This window comes from Myxocyprinus asiaticus, chromosome 1, assembly GCF_019703515.2.
Source record: "Myxocyprinus asiaticus isolate MX2 ecotype Aquarium Trade chromosome 1, UBuf_Myxa_2, whole genome shotgun sequence".
Taxonomy (NCBI): domain Eukaryota; kingdom Metazoa; phylum Chordata; class Actinopteri; order Cypriniformes; family Catostomidae; genus Myxocyprinus; species Myxocyprinus asiaticus.
Genome location: NC_059344.1, coordinates 12,549,205 through 12,573,893, shown reverse-complemented (window position 1 = coordinate 12,573,893; position 24,689 = coordinate 12,549,205). Strand labels below are relative to the sequence as shown.

Here is a 24,689-nt window from a genome sequence, read left to right as displayed (position 1 = left end):
AAGCCAGATGTGAGACGTCATAATGCAAGAGGCGGGCCGAAGGAGTGACCGACATGTAGTGAGTGGACAGTCATCAGCGCGTAAGCATGCAGGAAGATAATCTGACCAGAATGAACCTCTAGTCTAAACTATTATAAAAATCAGAAACATGGGGTTTATCGTTCAGAGACGGCTCTTTATAATGAGACGTTTAGTTACATATTTTTAATCAGTGTTTCACAGAGGCGCCTGTCCTCTTTCTCCTGCTTGTTTACATTTAGTTTCATTTTTATATGAATGTATTTTGGTCATGGATTACCTGCTGCAGGTCAAAGTGGGAGCGCTGGTTGGGCTGCTGTTCTTAACGCTAATTTTTGGGTTCATCCCAGCGCGGATGAAATGGTTTCAAGACTCAAGTGGAACAGGTAATTTATAATCTTACTAGAAAAAGTACTGGTTGTTGTTGTTGTTGTTGTTGTTGTTGTTGTTGTTGTTGCCGCCGCCACCACTACGAAATGTATTGTAACATACGTTATTTTATTTATTTTTATTTGTCAGCTACTCATGTATCTCTTCATGTATGTGTTAATGGATGTCAGTAAATATACTTGTATGTATTTGCATGTGTTCATATATGTAGTGCTGTATGTATGTGGTTAATTATTTATGTGTATGTGTTCATTTATGCATGCATATGTATGTATTTATGTATGTTTTACTACACCACATACAGTTGCTCAATCATTGCTTCATACAAGGACAGACACATGAGAGTCACCTGACAGAGCATAATGCTTTACTACTCTAAAACAAGCATTGTACCCGATTCACAGATGCCCTTTGAAGTGGAAGTGAAACTCTTGTTCTGCTGCTTAACCAGCAAAAAACTGCTGCTAAACATGCATTATAACAAACATGATCCCTAGTTACCCAGATATGTTTTATCCGGTCTGATTGTGGTCTTTACCTTAGATGGTGAGAGGTTACAAACAGCCACGTGTGAAACTGGAATAGCATGTGTAAATTGGTGGTTTTCACACTGAGTGACTTGAACATATTTTAGGTGAGTAAATGTCATTAGCTCAGCAGTTGAGTTAGCTTTTAACTTTAGGGCTCTGCTTAGTCAAGCAGCTTACTGCAGGTTACTCCTTAGCTACGCCCTACAGTTTAAGTTGTGAATCATTAAAAATGCCCATCCTTTCCTCATATACCATGGGATTTCCTTTATTTATTTTTGGCTTCTGATGAATATTGCATTTACTTTGGCTGATAAGCTGAAAGGCATGATTGGGAAAAGATTGCACCAATCAGTGGCACCATTAATCAATGTAACATGTCTTTGATTTTGTCTTTTCTTCGTCTTCAGCAATCCACAGGGCAGTGCTGAGTTTTGTGAGCTGTTTTGCAGGAGGCGTCTTCCTGTCCGCCTGTCTTTTAGACATCATCCCAGACTACCTGTCCGACATACATGAGGAACTACAAAAACAAGGCCTTGATGTGAGCTTGCCAAATTATTTCTAGCAAATATAAAATTACTCTGTCAAAGGAATAGTTTAGATCAAGGGTTTTCAAACTTTTCGATTCCAAGGTGCACAAAATATGATGAATGCCTTGTGAAGGGCCCCATTCCTAAGATACAGAGGCAGCAATATATTTTTTAAATGTATAAATAATATATAGTCCTGCTAATTGGGTTCAGTTCCCAGGGAACACACAAACTGATAAAAATATTAAATAAATAAAAATAATATCCATGAATACAGTTAGTTGCTTTGGCTAAGAGTGTCTGCCAAATGTATAAATGTAAATGGAGAATTGAAAATATGTAATTTGTATTTAATTGATGGGATATTTTTTTTTTCTACCCACAATTAGATGTATAGACCTAAAGAGAGATGTTTTCAAATGAATTTGTCCAATAATATATATATATTGTACTTATTTTTAAGATTTACGTGTTTCAATTTCATTTAAAATTCTATCAAATTAAATTAAATTGTGTAATGTTTAACCAAATTTAATTAATAAAGCTTAAAATATTGTTTATTTTATTTTATTAAAGATTACTCAGTTCAATGTGATGAAATTTTGTAAAGAAATTAAAATGTTTTTTTGTTATTTAATAATGGTTGCCAATAAAATAATAAAGATTAATCTAATGATTTCCTAACAGTCTTTTGAATAGGGACTAAAAACGGTTCAAGGAATGAAAACCGAAAACGAACGAAATTTTTAGCAGAACATAACCGAAAACCGGAACAAAGTGATTTTCAATTGTTCCAGAGTGAAAATGTTATTTTTAAATGCTGGTGACTGGTTATAAACGGTTAATTTCATTCCAGTAATTTTTTCATGAAACAAAAAGACAAAGGGTTTATCACAGTACATTTTTGGAACTATACCACTTCATGTTGCATGAAAAAATGAAACGTGCTTTGATCCTGAAGGAAACTGCTGCATCACACATTTCTTTGCCTAACTGCCCGTTGTGGGTGTCGCATGTGAATGAAGACCTTTTAACAACTATGTATAAATACTACATATACATGCACAGCTAATCCAGATAAAAGCAAAAACGTACATTTCTCAGTTGTTTCCAAGTCTTCACTAAATTATTGTTAGATATTATGCATTAATGCAGATTTGTTGCTGCTGGGTTTTGACTCAGAAGCAGATCTGTAAATAAAATTATACTTAACTGTTAATTAACTGCTTGTTATGATTTCTATGCTGATAAATCCATCACAAGGGGGAAAAAAATAGATTGTTTTTGCTTATTTTGGTGAGGCAAGTGGCATATTTTGGGCTTGGTTTTCCAGACCAGGTCGCTTGTTTTGCTTGCGAGATCTGGCAACACTGCAATTGGTATTTCACCCACCCTTAGCGCAGAGTACTATCATTTTTAAAAGAACATTATTAACCGTTCTTTTATTTTGTTCTAACCGGTAACCTTTTGGAAAGGAGGCTGCAGAACTTCTGAATTGGAACAAAAAAAATACAGTTTTTGCTCAGAACAAACCGAAATGAAAAACATTTAGTTTTTAGTCCCTGCTTTTGAAAGAATGAAACAGTAATACAGTTGTGCTCAAAAGTTTGCATACCCTGGCAGAAATTTGGAGAGACTTAGCAGAAATTTTGGCATTGATTTTGAAAATATGACTGATCATGCAAAAGAACTGTCTTTTATTTAAGGATAGTGATCATATGAAGCCATTTATTATCACATAGTTGTTTGGCTCCTTTTTAAATCATAATGATAACAGAAATCAACCAAATGGCCCTGATCAAAAGTTTACATACCCTTGAATATTTGACCTTGTTACAGCCACACAAGGTGACACACACAGGTTTAAATGGCAATTAAAGGTTAATTTCCCACACCTGTGGCTTTTTAAATTGGAATTAGTGTCTGTGTATAAATAGTCAGTGAATTTGTTAGCTCTCACGTGGATGCACTGAGCAGGCTAGATACTGAGCGATGGGGAGCAGAAAAGAACTGTCAAAAGACCTGCGTAACAAGGTAATGGATCTTTATAAAGATGGAAAAGGATATAAAAAGATATCATTTATGTCTTGAAAATGCCAGTCAGTACTGTTCAATCACTTATTAAGAAGTGGAAAATTCGGGGATCTCTTGATACCAAACCAAGGTCAGGTAGACCAAGAAAGATTTCAGCCACAACTGCCAGAAGAATTGTTCAGGATACAAAGAAAAACCCACAGGTAACCTCAGGAGAAATACAGGCTGCTCTGGAAAAAGACGGTGTGGTTGTTTCAAGGAGCACAATACGACGATACTTGAACAAAAATGAGCTGCATGGTCAAGTTGCCAGAAAGAAGCCTTTACTGCGCCAATACCACAAAAAAGCCCAGTTACAATATGCCTGACAACACCTTGACATGCCTCACAGCTTCTGGCACACTGTAATTTGGAGTGACGAGACCAAAATAGAGCTTTATGGTCACAACCATAAGCACTATGTTTGGAGAGGGGTCAACAAGGCCTATAGTGAAAAGATTACCATCCCCACTGTGAAGTATGGTGGTGGCTCACTGATGTTTTGGGGGTGTGTGAGCTCTAAAGGCATGGGGAATCTTGTGAAAATTGATTGCAAGATGAATGCAGCATGTTATCAGAAAATACTGGCAGACAATATGCATTCTTCTGCACGAAAGCTGCGCATGGGATGCTCTTGGCCTTTCCAGCACGACAATGACCCTAAGCACAAGGCCAAGTTGACCCTCCAGTGGTTACAGCAGAAAAAAGTAAAGGTTCTGGAGTGGCCATCAGTCTCCTGACCTTAATATCATCTAGCCACTCTGGGGAGATCTCAAACGTGCGGTTCATGCAAGACGACCAAAGACTTTGCATGACCTGGAGGCATTTTGCTAAGACGAATGGGCAGCTATACCACCTGCAAGAATTTGGGGCCTATTACAAAAGATTGCACGCTGTCATTGATGCTAAAGGGGGCAATACACAGTATTAAGAACTAAGGGTATGCAGACTTTTGAACAGGGGTCATTTCATTTTTTTCATTGTTGCCATGTTTTGTTTTATGATTGTGCCATTCTGTTATAAACTACAGTTGAATATGAATCCCATAAGAAATAAAAGAAATGTGTTTTGCCTGCCCACTCAATGTTTTATTTAAAATTGGTACATATATTACCAATTCTCCAAGGGTATGCAAACTTTTGAGCACAACTGTACACTTTTACAGTATGAAGTTGAAACATAGCATTCACCATTGTAGTTAATCTGATAAGTTAAGATATTAAACGTGACATTTAAATGTGATCCATTTTGTAAAATCTTTTCTCTCTCTCTCTCTCTCTCTCTCTCTCTCTCTCTCTCTTAAAAATTTCATGAACCCCCTAGTGCCCTCTTGTGGCCCCCTGGGTGTTCCAGCACCCCAGTTTGGAAACCCCTGAAGCCTGTATCATGAAGGTTGCTGAACGAACTCAGGGTTTCAGGATTGGTTTCAGGTTGACAAATTCAAACAAATCCAATCAGGCTTAATTGGTACCATGATGCAGCTCATCAACTTTCTCTGTCAACTCTGAGTTAAAGATTAGATTACACGCTCGTGCAGATGAATGAGTGATGTTTGCAGCGCACAACCAATCATGTGAGAGAACGCGATTCACTTCTGGTGAGAGACTTAGCAGGATTTACTTCTCTGCTGAAAGCTGATGATTATGATAATAAGAATTTAAATTCATTTAAAGTCATTGTTTTAAAAATATAAAAAAATTAAAATGCATTTACACTGCTTAAGAGTTCAGCATGTAATCATGAAGACTTAAAACACATTATTTACACAGTACAAGGGATAACTGTAAAATTATGAAGCAATTAAAGACATTTACACAACAAGAAGAAACAGTGGATGCTACGAGAGCTCTAGAGGACTGCTGCAAACAATTCTTAATGTGATACGTATATACACTAGTGGCCAAAAGTTTGGAATAATGTACAGATTTTGCTCTTACGGAAAGAAATTGGTACTTTTAATCACAAAAGTGGCATTCAACTGATCACAATGTATAGTCAGGACATTAATAATGTGAAAAATTAAACTACTTCAAAGAGTTCTCATTAAAAAATCCTCCACGTGCAGCAATGACAGCTTTGCAGATCCTTGGCATTCTAGCTGTCAGTTTGTCCAGATACTCAGGTGACATTTCACCCCACACTTCCTGTAGCACTTGCCATAGATATGGCTGTCTTGTTGGGCACTTCTCACACACCTTACAGTCTAGCTGATCCCACAAAAGCTCAATGGGGTTAAGATCCATAACACTCTTCCAATTATCTGCTGTCCAATGTCTGTGTTTCTTTGCCCAGTCTAACCTTTTCTTTTTGTTTTTCTGTTTCAAAAGTGACTTTTTCTTTGCAATTCTTCCCATAAGGCCTGCACCCCTGAGTCTTCTCTTTACTGTTGTACATGAAACTGGTGTTGAGCGGGTAGAATTCAATGAAGCTGTCAGCTGAGGACATGAGGCATCTATTTCTCAAACTAGAGACTCTGATGTACTTATCCTCTTGTTTAGTTGTACATCTGGCCTTCCACATCTCTTTCTGTCCTTGTTAGAGCCAGTTGTCCTTTGTCTTTGAAGACTGTAGTGTACACCTTTGTATGAATTCTTCAGTTTTTTGGCACTTTCAAGCATTGTATAGCCTTCATTCCTCAAAACAATGATTGACTGATGAGTTTCTAGAGAAAGCTGTTTCTTTTTTGCCATTTTTTACCTAATATTGACCTTTAGACATGCCAGTCTATTGCATACTGTGGCAACTCAAAAACAAACACAAAGACAATGTTAACCTTCATTTAACAAACCAAATAGCTTTCAACCATGTTTGATATAATGGCAAGTGATTTTCTAGTACCAAATTAGCGATTTAGCATGATTACTCAAGGATAGGATGTTGGAGTGATGGCTGCTGGAAATGGGGCCTGTCTAGATTTGATTAAAAATGACTTTTTTCAAATAGTGATGGTGCTGTTTTTTTACATCAGTAATGACCTGACTATACTTTGTGATCATTTGAATGCCACTTTGTTGAATTAATGTACCAGTTTCCTTCTGAAACAGCTAAATCTGTACATTATTCCAAACATTTGGCTGCCAGTGTATATATAAAAAACAGCTGGTATATCAATGCATAAGTGAATTCATATAGGCCCACAACAAGAACAGACAGGCTTATTAATTTTAAAAGCTTCAATTTATTTAAAATATAAGAGCTTTTATATTTATTTGAATTGAAAACTTTGTATATCATTCAAAACTTTTACAAATAAATATAGGCTATTATTGATTACAAAATGAATAGATTATAAAGATGAAAATTCTCCCTAAGTTTATTTTCCTATGTTAGTACATCAAAAAGTGTTTTTAGACAATGGAATGTACTACTTTGTAAATATACAGGTGCATCTCAATAAATTAGAATGTCATGGAAAAGTTCATTTATTTCAGTAATTCAACTCAAATTGTGAAACTCGTGTATTAAATAAATTCAATGCACACAGACTGAAGTAGTTTAAGTCTTTGGTTCTTTTAATTGTGATGATTTTGGCTCACATTTAACAAAAACCCACCAATTCACCATCTCAAAAAATTAGAATATGGTGACATGCCAATCAGATAATCAACTCAAAACACCTGCAAAGGTTTCCTGAGCCTTCAAAATGGTCTCTCAGTTTGGTTCACTAGGCTACACAATCATGGGGAAGACTGCTGATCTGACAGTTGTCCAGAAGACAATCATTGACACCCTTCACAAGGAGGGTAAGCCACAAACATTCATTGCCAAAGAAGCTGGCTGTTCACAGAGTGCTGTATCCAAGCATGTTAACAAAAAGTTGAGTGGAAGGAAAAAGTGTGGAAGAAAAAGATGCAGAACCAACCAAGAGAACCGCAGCCTTATGATTGTCAAGCAAAATCGATTCAAGAATTTGGGTGAACTTCACAAGGAATGGACTGAGGCTGGGGTCAGGGCATCAAGAGCCACCACACACAGACGTGTCAAGGAATTTGGCTACAGTTGTCGTATTCCTCTTGTTAAGCCACTCCTGAACCACAGACAACGTCAGAGGTGTCTTACCTGGGCTAAGGAGAAGAAGAACTGGACTGTTGCCCAGTGGTCCAAAGTCCTCTTTTCAGATGAGAGCAAGTTTTGTATTTCATTTGGAAACCAAGGTCCTAGAGTCTGGAGGAAGGGTGGAGAAGCTCATAGCCCAAGTTGCTTGAAGTCCAGTGTTAATGTTCCACAGTCTGTGATGATTTGGGGTGCAATGTCATCTGCTGGTGTTGGTCCATTGTGTTTTTTGAAAACCAAAGTCACTGCACCCGTTTACCAAAACATTTTGGAGCACTTCATGCTTCCTTCTGCTGACCAGCTTTTTAAAGATGCTGATTTCATTTTCCAGCAGGATTTGGCACCTGCCCACACTGCCAAAAGCACCAAAAGATGGTTAAATGACCATGGTGTTGGTGTGCTTGACTGGCCAGCAAACTCACCAGAGCTGAACCCCATAGAGAATCTATGGGGTATTGTCAAGAGGAAAATGAGAAACAAGAGACCAAAAAATGCAGATGAGCTGAAGGCCACTGTCAAAGAAACCTGGGCTTCCATACCACCTCAGCAGTGCCACAAACTGATCACCTCCATGCCACGCCGAATTGAGGCAGTAATTAAAGCAAAAGGAGCCCCTACCAAGTATTGAGTACATATACAGTAATTGAACATACTTTCCAGAAGGCCAACAATTCACTAAAAAATATTTTTTTTATTGGTCTTATGATGTATTCTAATTTTTTGAGATAGTGAATTGGTGGGTTTTTGTTAAATGTGAGCCAAAATCATCACAATTAAAAGAACCAAAGACTTAAACTACTTCAGTCTGTGTGCATTGAATTTATTTAATACACAAGTTTCACAATTTGAGTTGAATTACTGAAATAAATGAACTTTTCCACGACATTCTAATTTATTGAGATGCACCTGTATATGGGATAATAGGAAACCATAGAATTAGTCTTAAAATTTTTATGTTAAGTCAAAAAGCCTAGACTAGAATTCCTAAATGTAATACATTATTATAAAACTGCCCAAATTCAACCTATATTAATTTGGATGAATGAAGAATCTAAAGTGAAATGGAGAAAGATGGAAATGTATCAATTGGGGGAACCTATTAGTATATCCCTGTTCCTACCCAAACAAAGCAACACATTTAAATCAATAGATAATATTTGTATTAATAGTACTTTTAGAGTTGGAAAAATTATAAAATTAATATTTACAAGAAATTGCTAAAGATCCAGATTTCATGCCAAATTGGTAAGGTAATACATTTAAGTTATAGGCAGATAGAGATCTGAAAAGATATCACCAACTGTTTACTGATAAAGGAATGGATACCTTTTCAAACCTAGCAAAAAATTCACAAATTTTAAACTATTTACAGGTAAGAAGATATTTATTAACAGAAGTTAAAGTAAAATAAATAAAAAAGGAAATGCATCCATAAATAAATTATATAATTGTACATACAATACAACTAATCCAATAAAAATGTTAGGAATTTTAAAGAGTGCACTTGAAAGAGATATACAGGACACTCTGAATAAAATTATATGTAGGTGGGAGGATGAATTAAAATTAAAAATTAGTCCGCAAGACCGGGAAGAAATATCACATAATACATTCCATACTACTCAACCAGTGTTTGGAGGATTATGCTTGGAAGATACAAATAAGATTTTTTTTATAACACCTATTATTCAAAGTAAATACAACAGCATGGTAAAAGGGGATTGGTGGAGAAATTGTGGAGAAAAAAAGCTCATTACAGTCAAATTCTACACGAGTGCTCTAAATTGACAACGTATTGGAATGAAGTGATTAGACAGGTTAATTTAATATTTAACTGCACAAACGAAATACATCCAGAAAACTTATTTTGGGTCAAATGCCAATGTCCTTAAGAAATAAAACTGAACAAAATATATTTAGGGTAATCAGAATAGCAGCTTTGAAACAGATAACAAAAAAATTGGCTTAAACCAAAACCCCCACAATTTAAAAGATGGAGAGAAAGTAACATTTAAAATTAATAATAAAAGTCTGGAATGTGAACATAAATGGGATTTATTTCCTTCAGATTCTTGATTTTTGAACAAAATTGGTTAAAATATGAGGTATGATGTCCTATCTCATTTAATATTTTTTTTAAAAAGTGATGCCTTAACTTTCTTTCCATGTTATTTGAAATAAAATATAACATGTAAATGAATTAATTACACATGTCATTTATAGAATGTGTTGTGAATGGTTATTTGATATGGTTATTCAAAATAACATTGTGTTTTTTTAACTTTCTTGATGTACAATTTGTACATTGTCTTTAGTAAAAGAAAATGCACAAATAAAAAGCATAAAAAAGGCTACTATTGATTAATTAAAAAGTGAGCACTTGGATTACTGAATGCAATAATAAGACGTATTTGTTCTTTTTATAAAAGACGTAATTTGTGTACTTCTTATATTGCTTATTGCTTATATTATTATAACTTCAAGTAAAATACTGTGTGTTCATCTCGAGTCCATGAAAGAAAGAAGGGGTTTGGGTGGCATTCACCCCTTTCCAAAATAATCTTGAGCTTTTAATATTTTAAAAACTATTATATTTTGCAGGTATCATACTAATCCATCTTACTGGCTGTTTTATAGATAGCCTAATATATTATGTTTATATTTTCAAAGAAAGTTTATGCTAAAGAGGGTAAATGAAAAGCAATTACATTTTAAATAAAATACTCTATCTGCTGAAAATCTACATTTAGATTCTCAAATAAATAATTTATCATGAAGAGTCGATTTTGTTGATTTCTAAGATTTCTAAGAAGTGTGTTTTAAGACACGGAGGAGTGACTTGATTGCGTCAGAGTTGTCATTTTACTCACAGCTGATTGGTTCAGCATCTGTAATCCAGAACAAAACTTGATACGGAGCGGGCTAGCCGTGTAGCATAAGTTGCTATGGCGATGAACACCGCTAAAAGCTGACCAACTTTCATGGTACCTAAAACCTGGGGTTGAGGCAAACTAAACTAAAACTTACCTGGTTAGCCACCGAAACCGGCTTCATGGTACAGACCTCTGGTTTAGACCAAACTGTTCCATTTATAGAGCTAAAAACAGACCAAATAGGAAATCCTGTTGTTATTTACTCACCCTCATGTTATTGCAAACAAATATGATTTTCTTTTTACTGTGGAACACAGGAGGAGAAATAATAATAATAAAAAATGTTTATGCTGTTCTTTTCCATACAATGAAAGCATAAAGTGACCAGGGGAATATGACCAAAAACAAAATACAGTATAAACAAGAGTTTGAGCTCTCTTAAGGTTGTAGGTCACATTTAAAGGAACAGTTCACCCAAAAATATAAATTCTCTCATCATTTACTCACCCTCATGCCATCCCAGATGTGTTTGACTTTCTTTCTTCTTTTGAACACAAACAAAGATTTTTAGAAGAATATTTCAGCTCTGTTGGTCCATACAATGCATGTGAATGGTGATCAGACATTTATAGCTCCACAAATCTTCAGAAGCGATATAATAGGTGTGGGTGACAAACAGATCAAAATGTAAGTCTTTTTTTTTTCCACTTTCACCTTTACATCTGATAGTCTCATGTAGTGCCTGTTTAGTTTCACTTTCACATCTGAAAGTGAAAGTTAAAGTAGAGATTTAGAGTAAAAAAGGACTTATATTGTTCTGTTTCTCACCCACACCTATTATACCACTTCAGAAGACATTGATTTAAACACTGGAGTCTTATGGATTACTTTTATGTTTCCTTTATGTGATTTTTGGAGCTACAAAGGTCTGATCACTATTTACTTGCATTGTATGGACCTACAAAGCTGAGATATTTTTCTAAAAAGCTTTGTTTGTGTTCTTCTGAAGAAAGTAAGTCACACATCTGGGATGGCATGAGGGTGAGTAAATGATTCAAAAATATTAATTTTTGGGTGAACTATCCCTTTAATTTTCATAATCATATTTTCCCTATTTTTGTCCACTAGAAAAAAGATTAATTATTCGCTGATAATCTTCCCCATCTCCATCGTAGTTCTCAAATCTTATTATTTTACTAAATTCAATTAGTTCACCATTGTCCCGTAACCAAATGTGACACAACCAGTTTGAATATGTGATATCACAAATGAGATTTGAGAGCTGCGCCATAAAGGTAGTTCCTCATATTACGCTATGAAATGGCTTGAAAAGACTTGGAGTATTGTGCACAAGTTGGCATGGACTACTTTTATGGTGCTTTATTTAATGGTGCTTTTTTTGGAGTTTAACAGTTCTTGGTCCCTGCTCGCTTTTGTTTTATTGGAAAGAGCAGCTTGAAGATTCTTCAAAATTACTCCTTTTGTGTTACATGGAAACAAAAAACTCATAAGGGTTTGGAACAACATGAGGGCGAGTCAATCAGAGTGAACTATTCCTTTAATTACTGATGTATGTTACTTGTTACTAATACTGATTCTCCTTATGTACCAGGAGGGCTTCCCTCTCGCAGAATTCATCATGGCTTGTGGCTTCTTCACAGTCCTGATCTTGGAAAAAATAGTCCTCAGCTGCACAGAGGGACGCAGAAACGAGGAAACGGCTCCTCTTTTGGCACCTGAGGGCCACGGACATGCTCATGGAAATCACTCGCTGAATGACCTGGAGGGGAGTGGCCACCACGTCCATGTGGATCTACATGCACACTCGTCCTTCCGTTCCTTCATGCTCTTCCTGTCTCTCTCCCTCCACTCAGTGTTTGAGGGTTTGGCCATCGGCTTGCAGACCACAGACACCAAGGTGATTTATTTAGGTTCCTCACAGAGTTTTTTGTTATTTTTGACAACTCAGTTTTGAGTCACTGTATTGATGCTAATCTTGGACAAGGATTTAGGTTCAAAGGTTTACAGCGTTCCAGTTAAGGAATGCTGTTTACAGGTCTGGTTAGCATTGAGACTTCAGATCATTGTGCTGTTGTAGGGCTTTATCTGTCCAAAAATTCCCTCAGACAGCAGACATACTGCAGTTTAATGTAGTTATATAACCCACTTATCGTCTCTTTTGGATAAATGTTAAAGCAAAATCCCTGCTCGACCTTCAGCACCAATGTGACTATTACAATAAAACAAGCGTCATATTTGTGTGTGTTTCCAAGTAATTTTCCCCCAAGCATACAATGTTGGTTTTGGAGCACATTTTGTTCCATATTATTTAAATTTGTATCCTGTCTTATTGCCTCATAAACTTGTTAGAGTGGTAAAAAATAAAAATAAAAGAGCAGCATAGTAGAATATAATCTTTTTTCTTTGTTTTATTTGTTTTTAAAATAGAGAGTTAGAATTGCCTTAAAATAGGACTATGTTAAAGGAATAGTTCACCCAAAAATACAAATTCTGTACTTTTTTACTAACCCTCATGCTGTACTAAACCCATAAGACTTTCTTTCGGACTTTTTGCGACACCAAAGGAAAAAAGATTTTGAGGAATCTTCACACTGCTCTTTTTCATACAAGCATCCAGTCCTGGGTACTAGTAAAGGATTACATGTAATCTGGATTACGTAATCTGATTACAAAAATCATTATTTGTAATTGAATTAAATGACATTTTAAATACTCCTAATCAGATTATTGTTACTCTTTTATGGATTACATGATTGCATATTAATTTATTGATCATCCCACTACTTCTTTATTCTAAATCATCTTACATCTCCTATACATTCGGTAACTCTTGAAGTGTTTTCAAAAGGTTTGCTGGGGGTGGGGGTGTGGTGCAATTGCACACGCAGACCTGATACTAACCACCAGCCATAATTACACTGAAGAAGGAGCAGTAATCCACACACAAATGCTGAAATGGTAGCATTAGTGCGGTGAAGTTGGTTTTAGTTTTGCGAATTGCTTTTGTACCCAGCTTCAAAAATGTACATTAAAGTGTTAGTTCACCCAAAAATCTTCCTGTCAAAGCTGAGATATTTTTCTAAAAATCTTTGTGTTCTGCAGAAGAAAGAAAGTCATGCACATCTGGGATGGCATGAGGATGAGTAAGTTATGAGACAATTGTCATATTTGGGTGAACGATCCCTTTAAAGTGTTTTTCCTTTTGTGACAACTTTTTAGGTGTATTATTTATGTAATTTTTGAGACCTTGAATCGAGGGCTGCCCCCGATAGTCGACCAAACGTTAGTGGATGAGAAGAGTCAAGTTTTGGTTGGTCGCAGAAAAAAAAACTCCACAGGAAACCGACGAACACCGTCATTACCGCTGATTGAACGCTAGTTGGTACTATGGGGTAATTTTCATTAGGCAGGGTTAGGGTTAAGTCTACACAATAAAGCAAGGCAGCTTGATTTCAAACTTTGAACTTTTATTTTAACTAAAAATTCAAATGAAACTGGAAAAAAATTAAGTGCAGTTAAAATGTGTGTTGTTCAACTTTTTGAAAGATGGCTTTACAACAGTTGTGAAGGGCAACATCTCTTTGGAAACTAACCTACTTCATCTGTGCATTCTCTACCGGCCGGGTATTTCGTTGTCCGGGAAAATACATCCTATGTGTGAATCAATTTGTTTTGTTCCCTCCTTCACTATATATATATATAATCTTGCAATATAAAATTACATCGACAACTTCCGGGCTGAGGTTTCGGTTAATATTTTGATTTAGTGATTTTTGCATTGAAAATTAAATAAATGTATTAAAAATTTCTAAATTCAAATTGCACTCCAAACGAAACAAAAAAGCAAATAAAATAATGATCAAAAGTGATCAAAATAATTATATATATATATATATATATTAGAGCCCGACCGATATGGGATTTTTTGAGACTGATTTTAGAGAGGGGAAAATTCACCGATTACCGATATGGTAGCCGATTGAGCTGGAATGAAAACAGACCTTTTCTATGTGGATTTTTCACCGATTTTGCACCGATATGACTATGCAAAGGTACTCCGAAGGCTGCTTTCTGAAACAAATATTTTTTTCAAAGAATATTTGACATTATTATTATACATTGTCAACAAATTCTAGAAATGAACACTGAGAAAATAAAGAATAAATAAAAATACAATAAAAAGCTTAATAAACATCAGTATTGTTTAGTATCAGTCAAATGCTGAGCATTAAAATAAAGAATAAATAAAAATAAAATAAATAGCTAAATAAACATCAGTACTGTTTAGTATCAGTCAAATTCTGACTATATTAATACTGCCGAGTCAAGAGATAAACAGCAGCAGCGGTGTTACACCGTATTCTGCTATACAAGTTCAGGGGAAACTTTCAACAGTGGAAAACCAGACTTTTAAATATTACATTTTATAAATGCAACGACTGGAATTGTTCGGTTGAAGGGGGTACCAAACTGTGAATCCTGAACAAAACAGTTTGGTGAATACATGTTTACACATTAACTTTCACTCAGCTTACAACAATGAAAGTAGCTATGTGATTAGCTAGTTAGCTATAAGCTCGTTGTCACGGAGAGTAAAAGACAGACGTTGTTTATTTTACTTTCCAGTATTGTGTCTCACCAACTACATAACAACATAGCATGAAATCAACACTCATCAGGCACAATCCACCACCACACCATTGTCTGATGAGCTGCAAAAAGATGCTCTGATGTTTACCTTTTAATCTGCTACATTACTGACTGCACTGACAAACTATAGCTGGCTAACAGCAAACAGACATGAGTGACATGGTTGTCAGGGACAGAGTAAACAAATTAGTTATATTGAAAAGGGAAAATGATGGGGTCATTGTTTATTAACTTTCCAGTATGTATTTCACAAACTAGTTAACTTACCGAGACACAGCTCAACTCCGCCCTGTCTGCAGAGCCACTGTCAGTTCAGCTCTGTAAACAAAGGAGTTGGAGCGCACTCTGCTGGACAAACTATGTAATGACACCAATTCTAAAGCATTGTTTTCTGCATTATATGTTCTAAAAAAAAGTTTTCATATCGGCGCATCGGTATCGGTAAAATATACGCCGATACCGATATATCGGTGAAAGGCTAATATATATCGGTAGGGCACTTATTTATATATATATATATATAAGTAACTACCTTTCCATTTACCATCAGGCAAGTGTCCATCTAAACATGCAGGCGGAAAACTACTTACACAAATGAAGACATAAAAACAATTATAATTGTAAACATAATAATTATAATGATGATAATAATCACTGAAATATAAATCATGGTTCGAGGTGAACGTGTTTTTGTATTATTTTATGTTTTAATCACAAATATATAGGCTGCACAGTTGTGGTCACAATGAACTGCTCTGTCGAAATAAAGCGAACTGAACTCAAAGCACCTACTGAGCTGAGATGTCTGAGGTCATTTGCAACATTCATAGACGATACTGTTCTTGCAACAAAACAAAAAAATTCAGAAGACAGAAACAAACAAAGAGAACCTTTTACATGCACGTGTTCCACGAGACTGCACGCCTCCGTACAAGCAGCGTGTCATACATGCGCATAGATGGCTTTCCTGTCATCTGTTCTTAATAATATTATAAAGTGTGTGTTTCTTCAAGCGCGTGTCTGTGTGTCTACAGGCAAGTTATTTGTAATATTAATTTGATAATAATAATAGCCTTATAATAATAATAATAATAATAATAATAATAATAATAATTTTATACATTAATGGGAAAACGAGCCAATAAATGTCTTCAGCTATTGGGGATCACTCTGACCATCGTTGATCCCTGAGATCATCGTCTGTCGGCACAACCCTAATGTGCATTTCTCTCTATAAATGAACAAAATGTTCAGACAGTCTCCTTGCTGGTTTTTCCGACACATTCAGAATAATTAATGCTTTTGCCGGTGTCCTGTTTTATTTCCTTGTAGAGTTAATGAAATAAAGAGTAAAATTGCTGCTACGTTAAAGGAATAGTTCATGCAAAAAAGGAAAATTCGGTCCTCATTTACTGTAAACCTGTACAACTGTCTTTCTGCTGAAATTTTGAAGAATGTTCATGCTGGCACACAGTGACCAGGAGCTGTCAAGCTCCAAAAAGTACAAAATGGCCTCGTAAAATAATCACAAAAGTAGTCTGTACAACTCGTGCGTAAGGTTCTACGTTTCATAAAGTCGTACGATTTACAATTTTTATTAGCATTTAGTGAGAAACAGCCAGAAGTTTTCCTAATTCATTGATAAGCTTCAATTGTCATTCAGACTTCTGCATATCCAAACGTTTTGCATTTGGTGATCAGACACGAGTTCTTAAAACTTGCAACATTTCAGTTACCAGCCCAGATCTTTGCCCACTAGGCTACTTCAAACGTTCATGTGACGTATCACATGAATATATCACATGAGTCATATGTTGGACTGTTGTGCATTGTCATTTCCTGCCCTTCAAAATGTTCACTTTCTTGACTCCTCTCTTGCTTTCTGTGTTTAGGTGCTAGAAATCTGCATCGCTATCGTCGTCCACAAAAGCATCATCGTCTTCAGTCTGTCAGTGAAGCTGGTTCAAAGCACAGTCAAGCCCCTATGGGTGGCTCTGTACGTAACGGTCTTCGCTGTGATGTCTCCTCTCGGCATTGGCATCGGCATCATAGTGATCGAGGCTGAGCTGGAGGCCGGTGCTTTAATACAGGCAGTGCTGGAGGGACTGGCAGCCGGAACCTTTGTCTACATCACCTTCCTCGAAATCCTTCCTCATGAGCTGAACTCCCCAGAGCGGCCACTGCTCAAAGTCCTTTTCATTCTGTTTGGGTTCTCTGTAATGGCCTGCCTGAGTTTCCTGGGCTAAAAGACACTTTTATTTTTGTAACCGTATCAGGAGAACTGACGTCTTAAGGAGATCACGCTTGGATGAGACTTTCAAAACGGCATGTGATTTCAAGACAATAAGAGACTCTGTTTGCTTGCTTTAAAAAGGAACTGAGAGTGTCATTTTTAAAACTACACAAAAATACATTTTGTTTTACTTTTAACACATCAATTCACAATTAATTTTAAAAGGTGCCTTTTCAATGGACTTTCATACTTGAACCTTTTACTATGGGGATTTTTAATATTTTTTTTTTTAATCTAGATTCTTGATGAATCTAACATACAAGTAGTCATGTGTACTTGTAGTACATTTATTTACTTGATCAGGAACATTTCGCCTTTTTTTTTAACTGGATACATTTGAATGATGAAAAACTGAAGTATTATGTTTTCATGCCACCTTTGTGTTTCTTTACCAGCATAACATTAATCCTTCTAACAGGTTCTGGATCTGATCTGATCAGATACTTACATGTTAGTATACATTTTCATATGATATGATCATTAACTGACACTTTTTATTTGTTTGTTTTTTTATGTTCTGATTTATTTTAAGAAACATTTTTCCAAAAGATAAGAGACAAGATTCCAAAATTTGGAACTTAGTGGTAACATATATTGTGTGTTCATTAAAGAGCATCAATGTATATTTTTCATAATCATATTATTGTATGATTATTTACTGTGTTTGCAGAATCATTGAGCAGCATATTTAATACATATGAATACATGAACAGTTAAAAAAAAAAGCAGGCAGAAACAACTTGGTCAGGAATTGAATGCTCGTACTGCAATCTATAATAATCATGTTTTCAGAGCATGTTCCCTAACAGGCAACTGAATGCGACAACATTTAACAAAGCTTATTTGTAATTAATATAGAAAAGAAAAGCACACTGATCAAAAACACTTAAACAAGCCAAACAGTACCGCTAGTTACTTTATGACCATGAACTCTTTATCTTGCAATACCATATTTTGCCTTAAGATGCCCAACTGTTGCAGAGAATGCACTCAAAGCATTGACAAGCTGCTTGAAGAGAAAGAACAATTAAAAGGATTGTTCTATGCTAGATCTTTATTTTGCATCATGCTACGAATCTGCTGGCCTGTAGCCTGCTGGATATCATCTAGATCTGCTGTCTTGTCTTAGTGGTCCTCAGTATTTGAATTCAAAGTCAATCTCCAAAGTGAACCACATGAAAAAGCAAGATTTATATGGCAAGGAACCTTAGGTGGTTTTGGTGTATTTTACAGTACAGTAATCAAATTGTGCAATCTTTGCTTACTAAGTAGGAATAATAAAAATGGAATAGTGTAAAAAAAAAATTGCCTTTACTGATTATTAGACTTTTTGTTTTAATGAGAAAATACATTAATTTGAATCAAAACTGTTATGACCATTTTCAGATTTCCGGCACACAAAAAGAATTATTCATTTATTAACCCTCCAATGGTTTTCAAAAATGAGCCCTACCTTTGGCCCTCCTGGTCATTTTTGACCGGAAAGAGCAAAGGTGTAACTTTTTTTTATTTTTTTTTTAATGATGATGATAATGCTCCCATTTCTTCTTCTCTGAAGTAATAATTGGGATTTTATGCTATTTTGATCTTATTTACATGTAAATTTCTTTACATTACAGTTTTACCATTAATTTGCATATGCAAATAAGCAGATTTATTAAACTTTAGTACAGTAAAAACCAAAACCTACACTTCTATAAGTTGAAACATGCAGAAAATATGAGAATGTGACAAACTCAGCAAAAAAAGAAACATCCTCTCACTTTCAACTGCTTTTATTTTCAGCACACTTAACGTGTGTAAATATTTGTATGAACATAAAAAGATTCAACAACTAAGACATAAACTGAACAAGTTTCACAGACATGTGACTAACAGAAATGGAATAATGTGTCCCGGGTCAAAATAAAAAGTAACAGTCAGTATCTGGTGTGGCCACCAGCTGCATTAAGTACTGCAGTGCATCTCCTCCTCATGGACTGCACCAGATTTACCAGTTCTTGCTGTGAGATGTTACCCCACTCTTCCACCAAGTTCCCTGACATTTCTGGGGTGAATGGCCCTAGCCCTCACCCTCCGATCCAACTGGTCCCAAACGTGCTCAGTGGGATTGAGATCTGGGCTCTTCGCTGGCCATGGCAGAACACTGACATTCCTGTCTTGCACAGAACGAGCAGTATGGCTGGTGGCATTGTCATGCTGGAGGGTCATGTCAGGATGAGCCTGCAGAAAGGGTACCACATGAGGGAGGAGGATGTCTTCCCTGTAACGCACAGCGTTGAGATTGCCTGCAATGACAACAAGCTCAGTCTGATGATGTTGTGACACACCGCCCCAGACCATGACGGACCCTCCACCTCCAAATCGATCCCGCTCCAGAGTACAGGCCTCGGTGTAATGCTCATTCCTTCGACGATAAACGTGAGTCCGACCATCACCCCTGGTGAGACAAAACCGCAACTTGTCAGTGAAGAGCACTTTTTGCCAGTCCTGTCTGGTCCAGCGAAGGTGGGTTTGTGCCCATAGGCGACAAAGTGCCAGTGATATCTGGTAAGGACCTTCCTAACAACAGGCCTACAAGCCCTCAGTACAGCCTCTCTCAGCCTATTGCGGACAGTCTGAGCACTGATGAAGGGATTGTGTGTTCCTGGTGTAACTCGGGCAGTTGTTGTTGCCATACTGTACCTGTCCCGCAGGTGTGATATTCAGATGTACGGATCCTGTGCAGGTGTTGTTACACGTGGTCTGCCACTGTGAGGGCAATCAGCTGTCCTTCCTGTCTCCCTGTAGCGCTGTCTTGGGCGTCTCACAGTGCGGACATTACAATTTATTGCCCTGGCCACATCTGCAGTCCTCATGTCTCCATGCAGCATGCCTAAGGCACGTTCATTCAGATGAGCAGGGACCCTGGGCATCTTTCTTTTGGTGTTTTTCAGAGTCAGTAGAAAGTTCTCTTTAGTGTCCTAAGTTTTTATAACTGTGACCTTAATTGCCAACCGTCTGTAAGCTGTTAGTGTCTTAACGACCGTTCCACAGGTGCATGTTCATTGATTGTTTATGGTTCACTGAACAAGCATGGAAAACATTGTTTAAACCCTTTACAATAAAGATCTGTGAAGTTATTTGGATTTTTACAAAATTATCTTTAAAATACAGTGTCCTGAGAAAGGGACGTTTCTTTTTTTGCTGAGTTTATATTAGAGGCAGATTGCTGCCACCTGGTGAACAAAATATAAATAATATTACTTGAAAATCATGTTATGAGTGTGTGTGTTTAGCATTGTGGCTGATTTATTGGTTTTATTTGACAATTTTCAAAAAGATTCTCTGTGTTATAGTCTCACCAGTTCATTTGTGTGTGTGTGTGTGTGTTTTGCACTCTGGATGTTTTATAGTCTCACCCTTTAATTTCTATGCGTGTTTTATCTGCATTGTAGCTGATTTATTGAATCTATTTGACAGATTTAGAAAAAAAAAATTGCTCTGTATTATGGTCTTTCCCATACATTTCAATGGTCGGTCAGTTTTGACTGCGAAGACCAAAGGTGTCGCTTTTTTATGATCACTTAGACTTATTGAATCATGCCCAATATTTGTATTTTATTTTTTTATTTTTTTGTATGTTCAGATGGCAAGTGGAGGAAGTCACCAAGTCTTGTACCACTCAAATAAAGGAAACCATTTTCATTACATCTGAAAAATTGATTTCGGTCAAAAATGACCATAGGAGGGTAAAAGGATTGACATCAAGTCAGATACTTTACTCATGTTGTTCTAGTTAAAATGTCCCGATACCACACATTATACTACTGAGTAGAGCTGCTGTTGTGCAAGCGGCTGCACAGTTTATTGAGACTGCGCAAACAGAGAATCCTCTCCCAGAATGTCTGTACTGTAACACTGGGAAGAGGGAAATATGATGTAATTAAATGGTTCATTCTTATGTTTCATTGAAACATGAAAAATTATTCACTGGCTTTCAAGCACCATTTGAGTGAGGACATACTGTTGGAGAGAGCGCTTTAAACACTTGCACATCTTTGCCTGCTGCGCACGCTTAACTTGCACATGTGCGTCTTCAAAATCAATTGAAGCGCAATCATTTTGATCAAATTAAAATATTTGTATTTGTAATGCAATTAACAACAGAACAGAAACAACAATTGAATAGTTGAAAAATAAAGAGCAAGGTTGCATCACTTCATTACAGGAAAATGTAATCTGATCCTGATCATTGTGATGGGTCACACCCAACACTGCTAAGTAACTCCTTTATATGTGCTTTACAGTTGACCTGGAGGGATGCCAAAAAAATAAAAATGTGAATAAGTGAGTATAATATTTAATATAAAACACATCACTGTTCCATATACAGTAAGTGTTCTATGTGAGTAAAATAGCCTATCCTTTATTTAAATGTGTGGTTGTGATATTATTGACAGTTCGGGCACAGGAAAGGACATACATGTTGCATTGTAATTACATTTAATGTACCTGCAATTAATTACATGTGTAGTTACACTGTTAACTTTACCCCTAACCCAATCCTTACCCCAAAACCTAACTCTAACCCCTTATTCTAACCCTAAACCCACCCTTTCTCCTAAACCTACCCATACCTCAACCTCAGTAGCAGCAAATTTGGATATTTTGCAGAACAACATGTAGTTACACAGTAAATACATAGTCTTGTATGTATTAAATGTTAGTACATAGTAGTTAAGGCCACTTAATATAAAGTTTGACCAATTTTTATTTTCTGGCCTGATGTGCACTTCACACATTTGTCTTTGGTGCTTTCACTCTGTAGCATCAATATTCAAAAACATAAACTCTCACATACCTTAAACTCTTACTAACATAAACTCTTAATAAATTCTCAACACCGCACTCTCGTGTCACTCTCCCCCTTCTCTGGCATGTTTGGCTGCTTTTTAAGGTCTCCTTCCACTATCACTGTAACAAGAAACAGCTGTTAGAAATTACAGCAACCAGTTTGACGAGCCACACCACTCCCTTTCTCCCGCAAACAGACACACGACCACGCCCCCATCCCCACAGTGGCCTTCACAAGTATACCACAGAGCACAAATTATGAATAAAAGCAAGTTTTGCTGGGAGGACCACAACATCATGGTTTTCTGGACTTTGCTAGAGCTACATAAGTGAAGCTTAAAAATTACTGTACCAACAGAAGGTAAGCTTCGCACTGCTTTATCCTGCTAAGCTAAGAATTGACGCCAAGGATGGATGCAAGACATTTACATGCCCATGACAAGCTATGGCCTTCATTAAATCAATGGTGTGAGTGGGTAATTTTGCCTACACTCGATCAACAATACAGACTACACATTGTGCATTTTACCGACCCAAGTAGATCTATGCCTAGCCCCCATAAAATTATTAATTCTTTCTCCAAACTTCTGGATACAAGGTGAATTGGTCTAAATCGGAAGCTCTTGCTCTGACAGCATATTGCCCTGCCACAGCTTTCCAACCTGGTGCCTTTCAATGGCCCAAGCCATTTAGGTATTTTATTTTCAGCAAGTTTGAGAGATTTAGTTAGAGTTCATTTCAACCCATTAATGAAAAGATTCTCATTTGATGTGGATAGGTGGGCTTCACTACTGTTTGTCTATGGCAGGGAAGGTCAATGTTATAAAAATGAATTGTATCCCCAAATTCAATCATTTACTGCAGTCTCTCCCTCTAGAAGGTCCTCTTTCTTATTTTAACAATTTGATAGCATATCTAAATGTTTTTTTTTTTTTTTTTTTTGGGGAATGGTAAACGACCTCAGTTGCATTTCAGTAAGTTACATAGACCAATTGACAAAGGAGGTTTAGGCCTCCCCAAATTTAGTTTTATTACTATGCTTTTAGTCTCAGACACCTGGCCCATTGGGCTCTTCCACCTGAGAGAGCCCTCCCACTTGGTGACTTTTATAAAAACAGAGCTTTGAGATCATTTGAAAATGTAACACAGCAATTTGGGATTTTTAGGTCTCAATTTTTCAGGTATTTACAGTTGCACCATCTGCTTTGTACTATTTTTGGTGGTAGTACACAGCCCCCTAAAGCTACAGACTAAAAAGCTAAAGCTACTTAAATTATATTCCACATTGATTCAGAGTCTTAACAGCTTTTAAGAGGTTATGGGAAAGAGATTGAACTTGATATTGGAGGATGGAGAGTGGGAAAGAATTTTTTATTGATGTTAAAACTATGTCTATGGATGCAATGGTAGGCCGCCTTATTCAGTTCAAGATTTTGCATTGTTTCTTGACTCCCTCTAGGTTGTTTACGCTCGATTTAAAAGACACACCTACCTGATGGTGATGTCAGCTGGAGGACTGTGCTAAAATTCAAGAATTCTGGGTAAGAGTCCAATATATTATCTGTGAGTCTCTAGATACTCAAATTTCATTCTGCCCCAGACAATGTATACTGGGTGATGGGGCAGTTATTAGACTAGGTGACAAATATACAAAAAGCTGGGTCCGAATTTCCGGGGATGCCATGCGAGAAGCAGACGTGTGAGACACGAGCTCTGCGAACTTTGCTAGTTTTTTAATTATTTTCATGTTATAATCTGGTGAGATTCGATACACCCAGTTATATACTTGCTTTTTGAGGTAAACATGGCAAAGAAGTCAAAATCCTCAGACTCTGGAGACATTAAAAGACACTTACATGTTCAAGCTGAAACCTCTGGCGGGACTGCGAGCCGGGGACTCGATTTGGACGGCACGTCGGTAGATGAAATTCAGCGTCAACTGTCCAACATCTGGGTGATGCTGACGAAGGTTGCTGCTGACTTGGAAGATCTCGCTGTAATACGTCGATCGATTACAGCGATGGAAACAAAATTCTCTGAATTGGTTACAAGAGTGACAGAAGTTGAAAAACGAATCGATTATCTTGAGTCATCGGAAAGGGAATTATCCGTTAATAATAATTTGGAATTAATTTCGGAAAAACTGGAATATTTTGAAAATATGAGCCGAAGGAATAACATACGAATTGTTGGAATTCCTGAGCATGAAGAGGGCAGAGATATGGTGAAATTCCTGGACGAGTTCTTCCCGAGTCTGCTCGAAATAACAGGCCACAAGCTGGAAATCGAGCGAGCTCACAGAGTCCCTGCTCTCAGATCTGCTGAGGGAGACAGACCTCGATCGATTTTTGGCCAAATTTCTGAGATCATCCGATAAAGATCTCGTGTTGTGCCAGGCGAGGAGCAAAGGAAAGCTTTCTTGGAA

The 24,689-nt window shown here is 36.7% G+C and overlaps 1 protein-coding gene across 1 annotated transcript; it reads left to right on the top strand.

Moving 5' to 3' along the window:
• The first annotated feature begins 38 nt into the window (after positions 1-38).
• Positions 39-21,102, top strand: LOC127445630 (zinc transporter ZIP1). The gene is made up of 4 exons (XM_051705833.1): positions 39-404; positions 1,346-1,476; positions 12,077-12,382; positions 17,028-21,102. The coding sequence occupies exons 1-4, from the start codon at positions 290-292 to the stop codon at positions 17,379-17,381; spliced, it is 906 nt and encodes a 301-aa protein (XP_051561793.1). The 5' UTR covers positions 39-289; the 3' UTR covers positions 17,382-21,102.
• The last annotated feature ends 3,587 nt before the right edge of the window (positions 21,103-24,689 follow it).

Bases quoted from the DNA above. Each gene is read 5' to 3' on its own strand.
- LOC127445630 (XM_051705833.1), top strand. From the start codon at position 290: ATGGATTACCTGCTGCAGGTCAAAGTGGGAGCGCTGGTTGGGCTGCTG. The intron at 405-1,345 runs GTAATTTATAAT...CTTCGTCTTCAG, and splicing joins TCAAGACTCAAGTGGAACAG to CAATCCACAGGGCAGTGCTG. The intron at 1,477-12,076 runs GTGAGCTTGCCA...CTTATGTACCAG, and splicing joins TACAAAAACAAGGCCTTGAT to GAGGGCTTCCCTCTCGCAGA.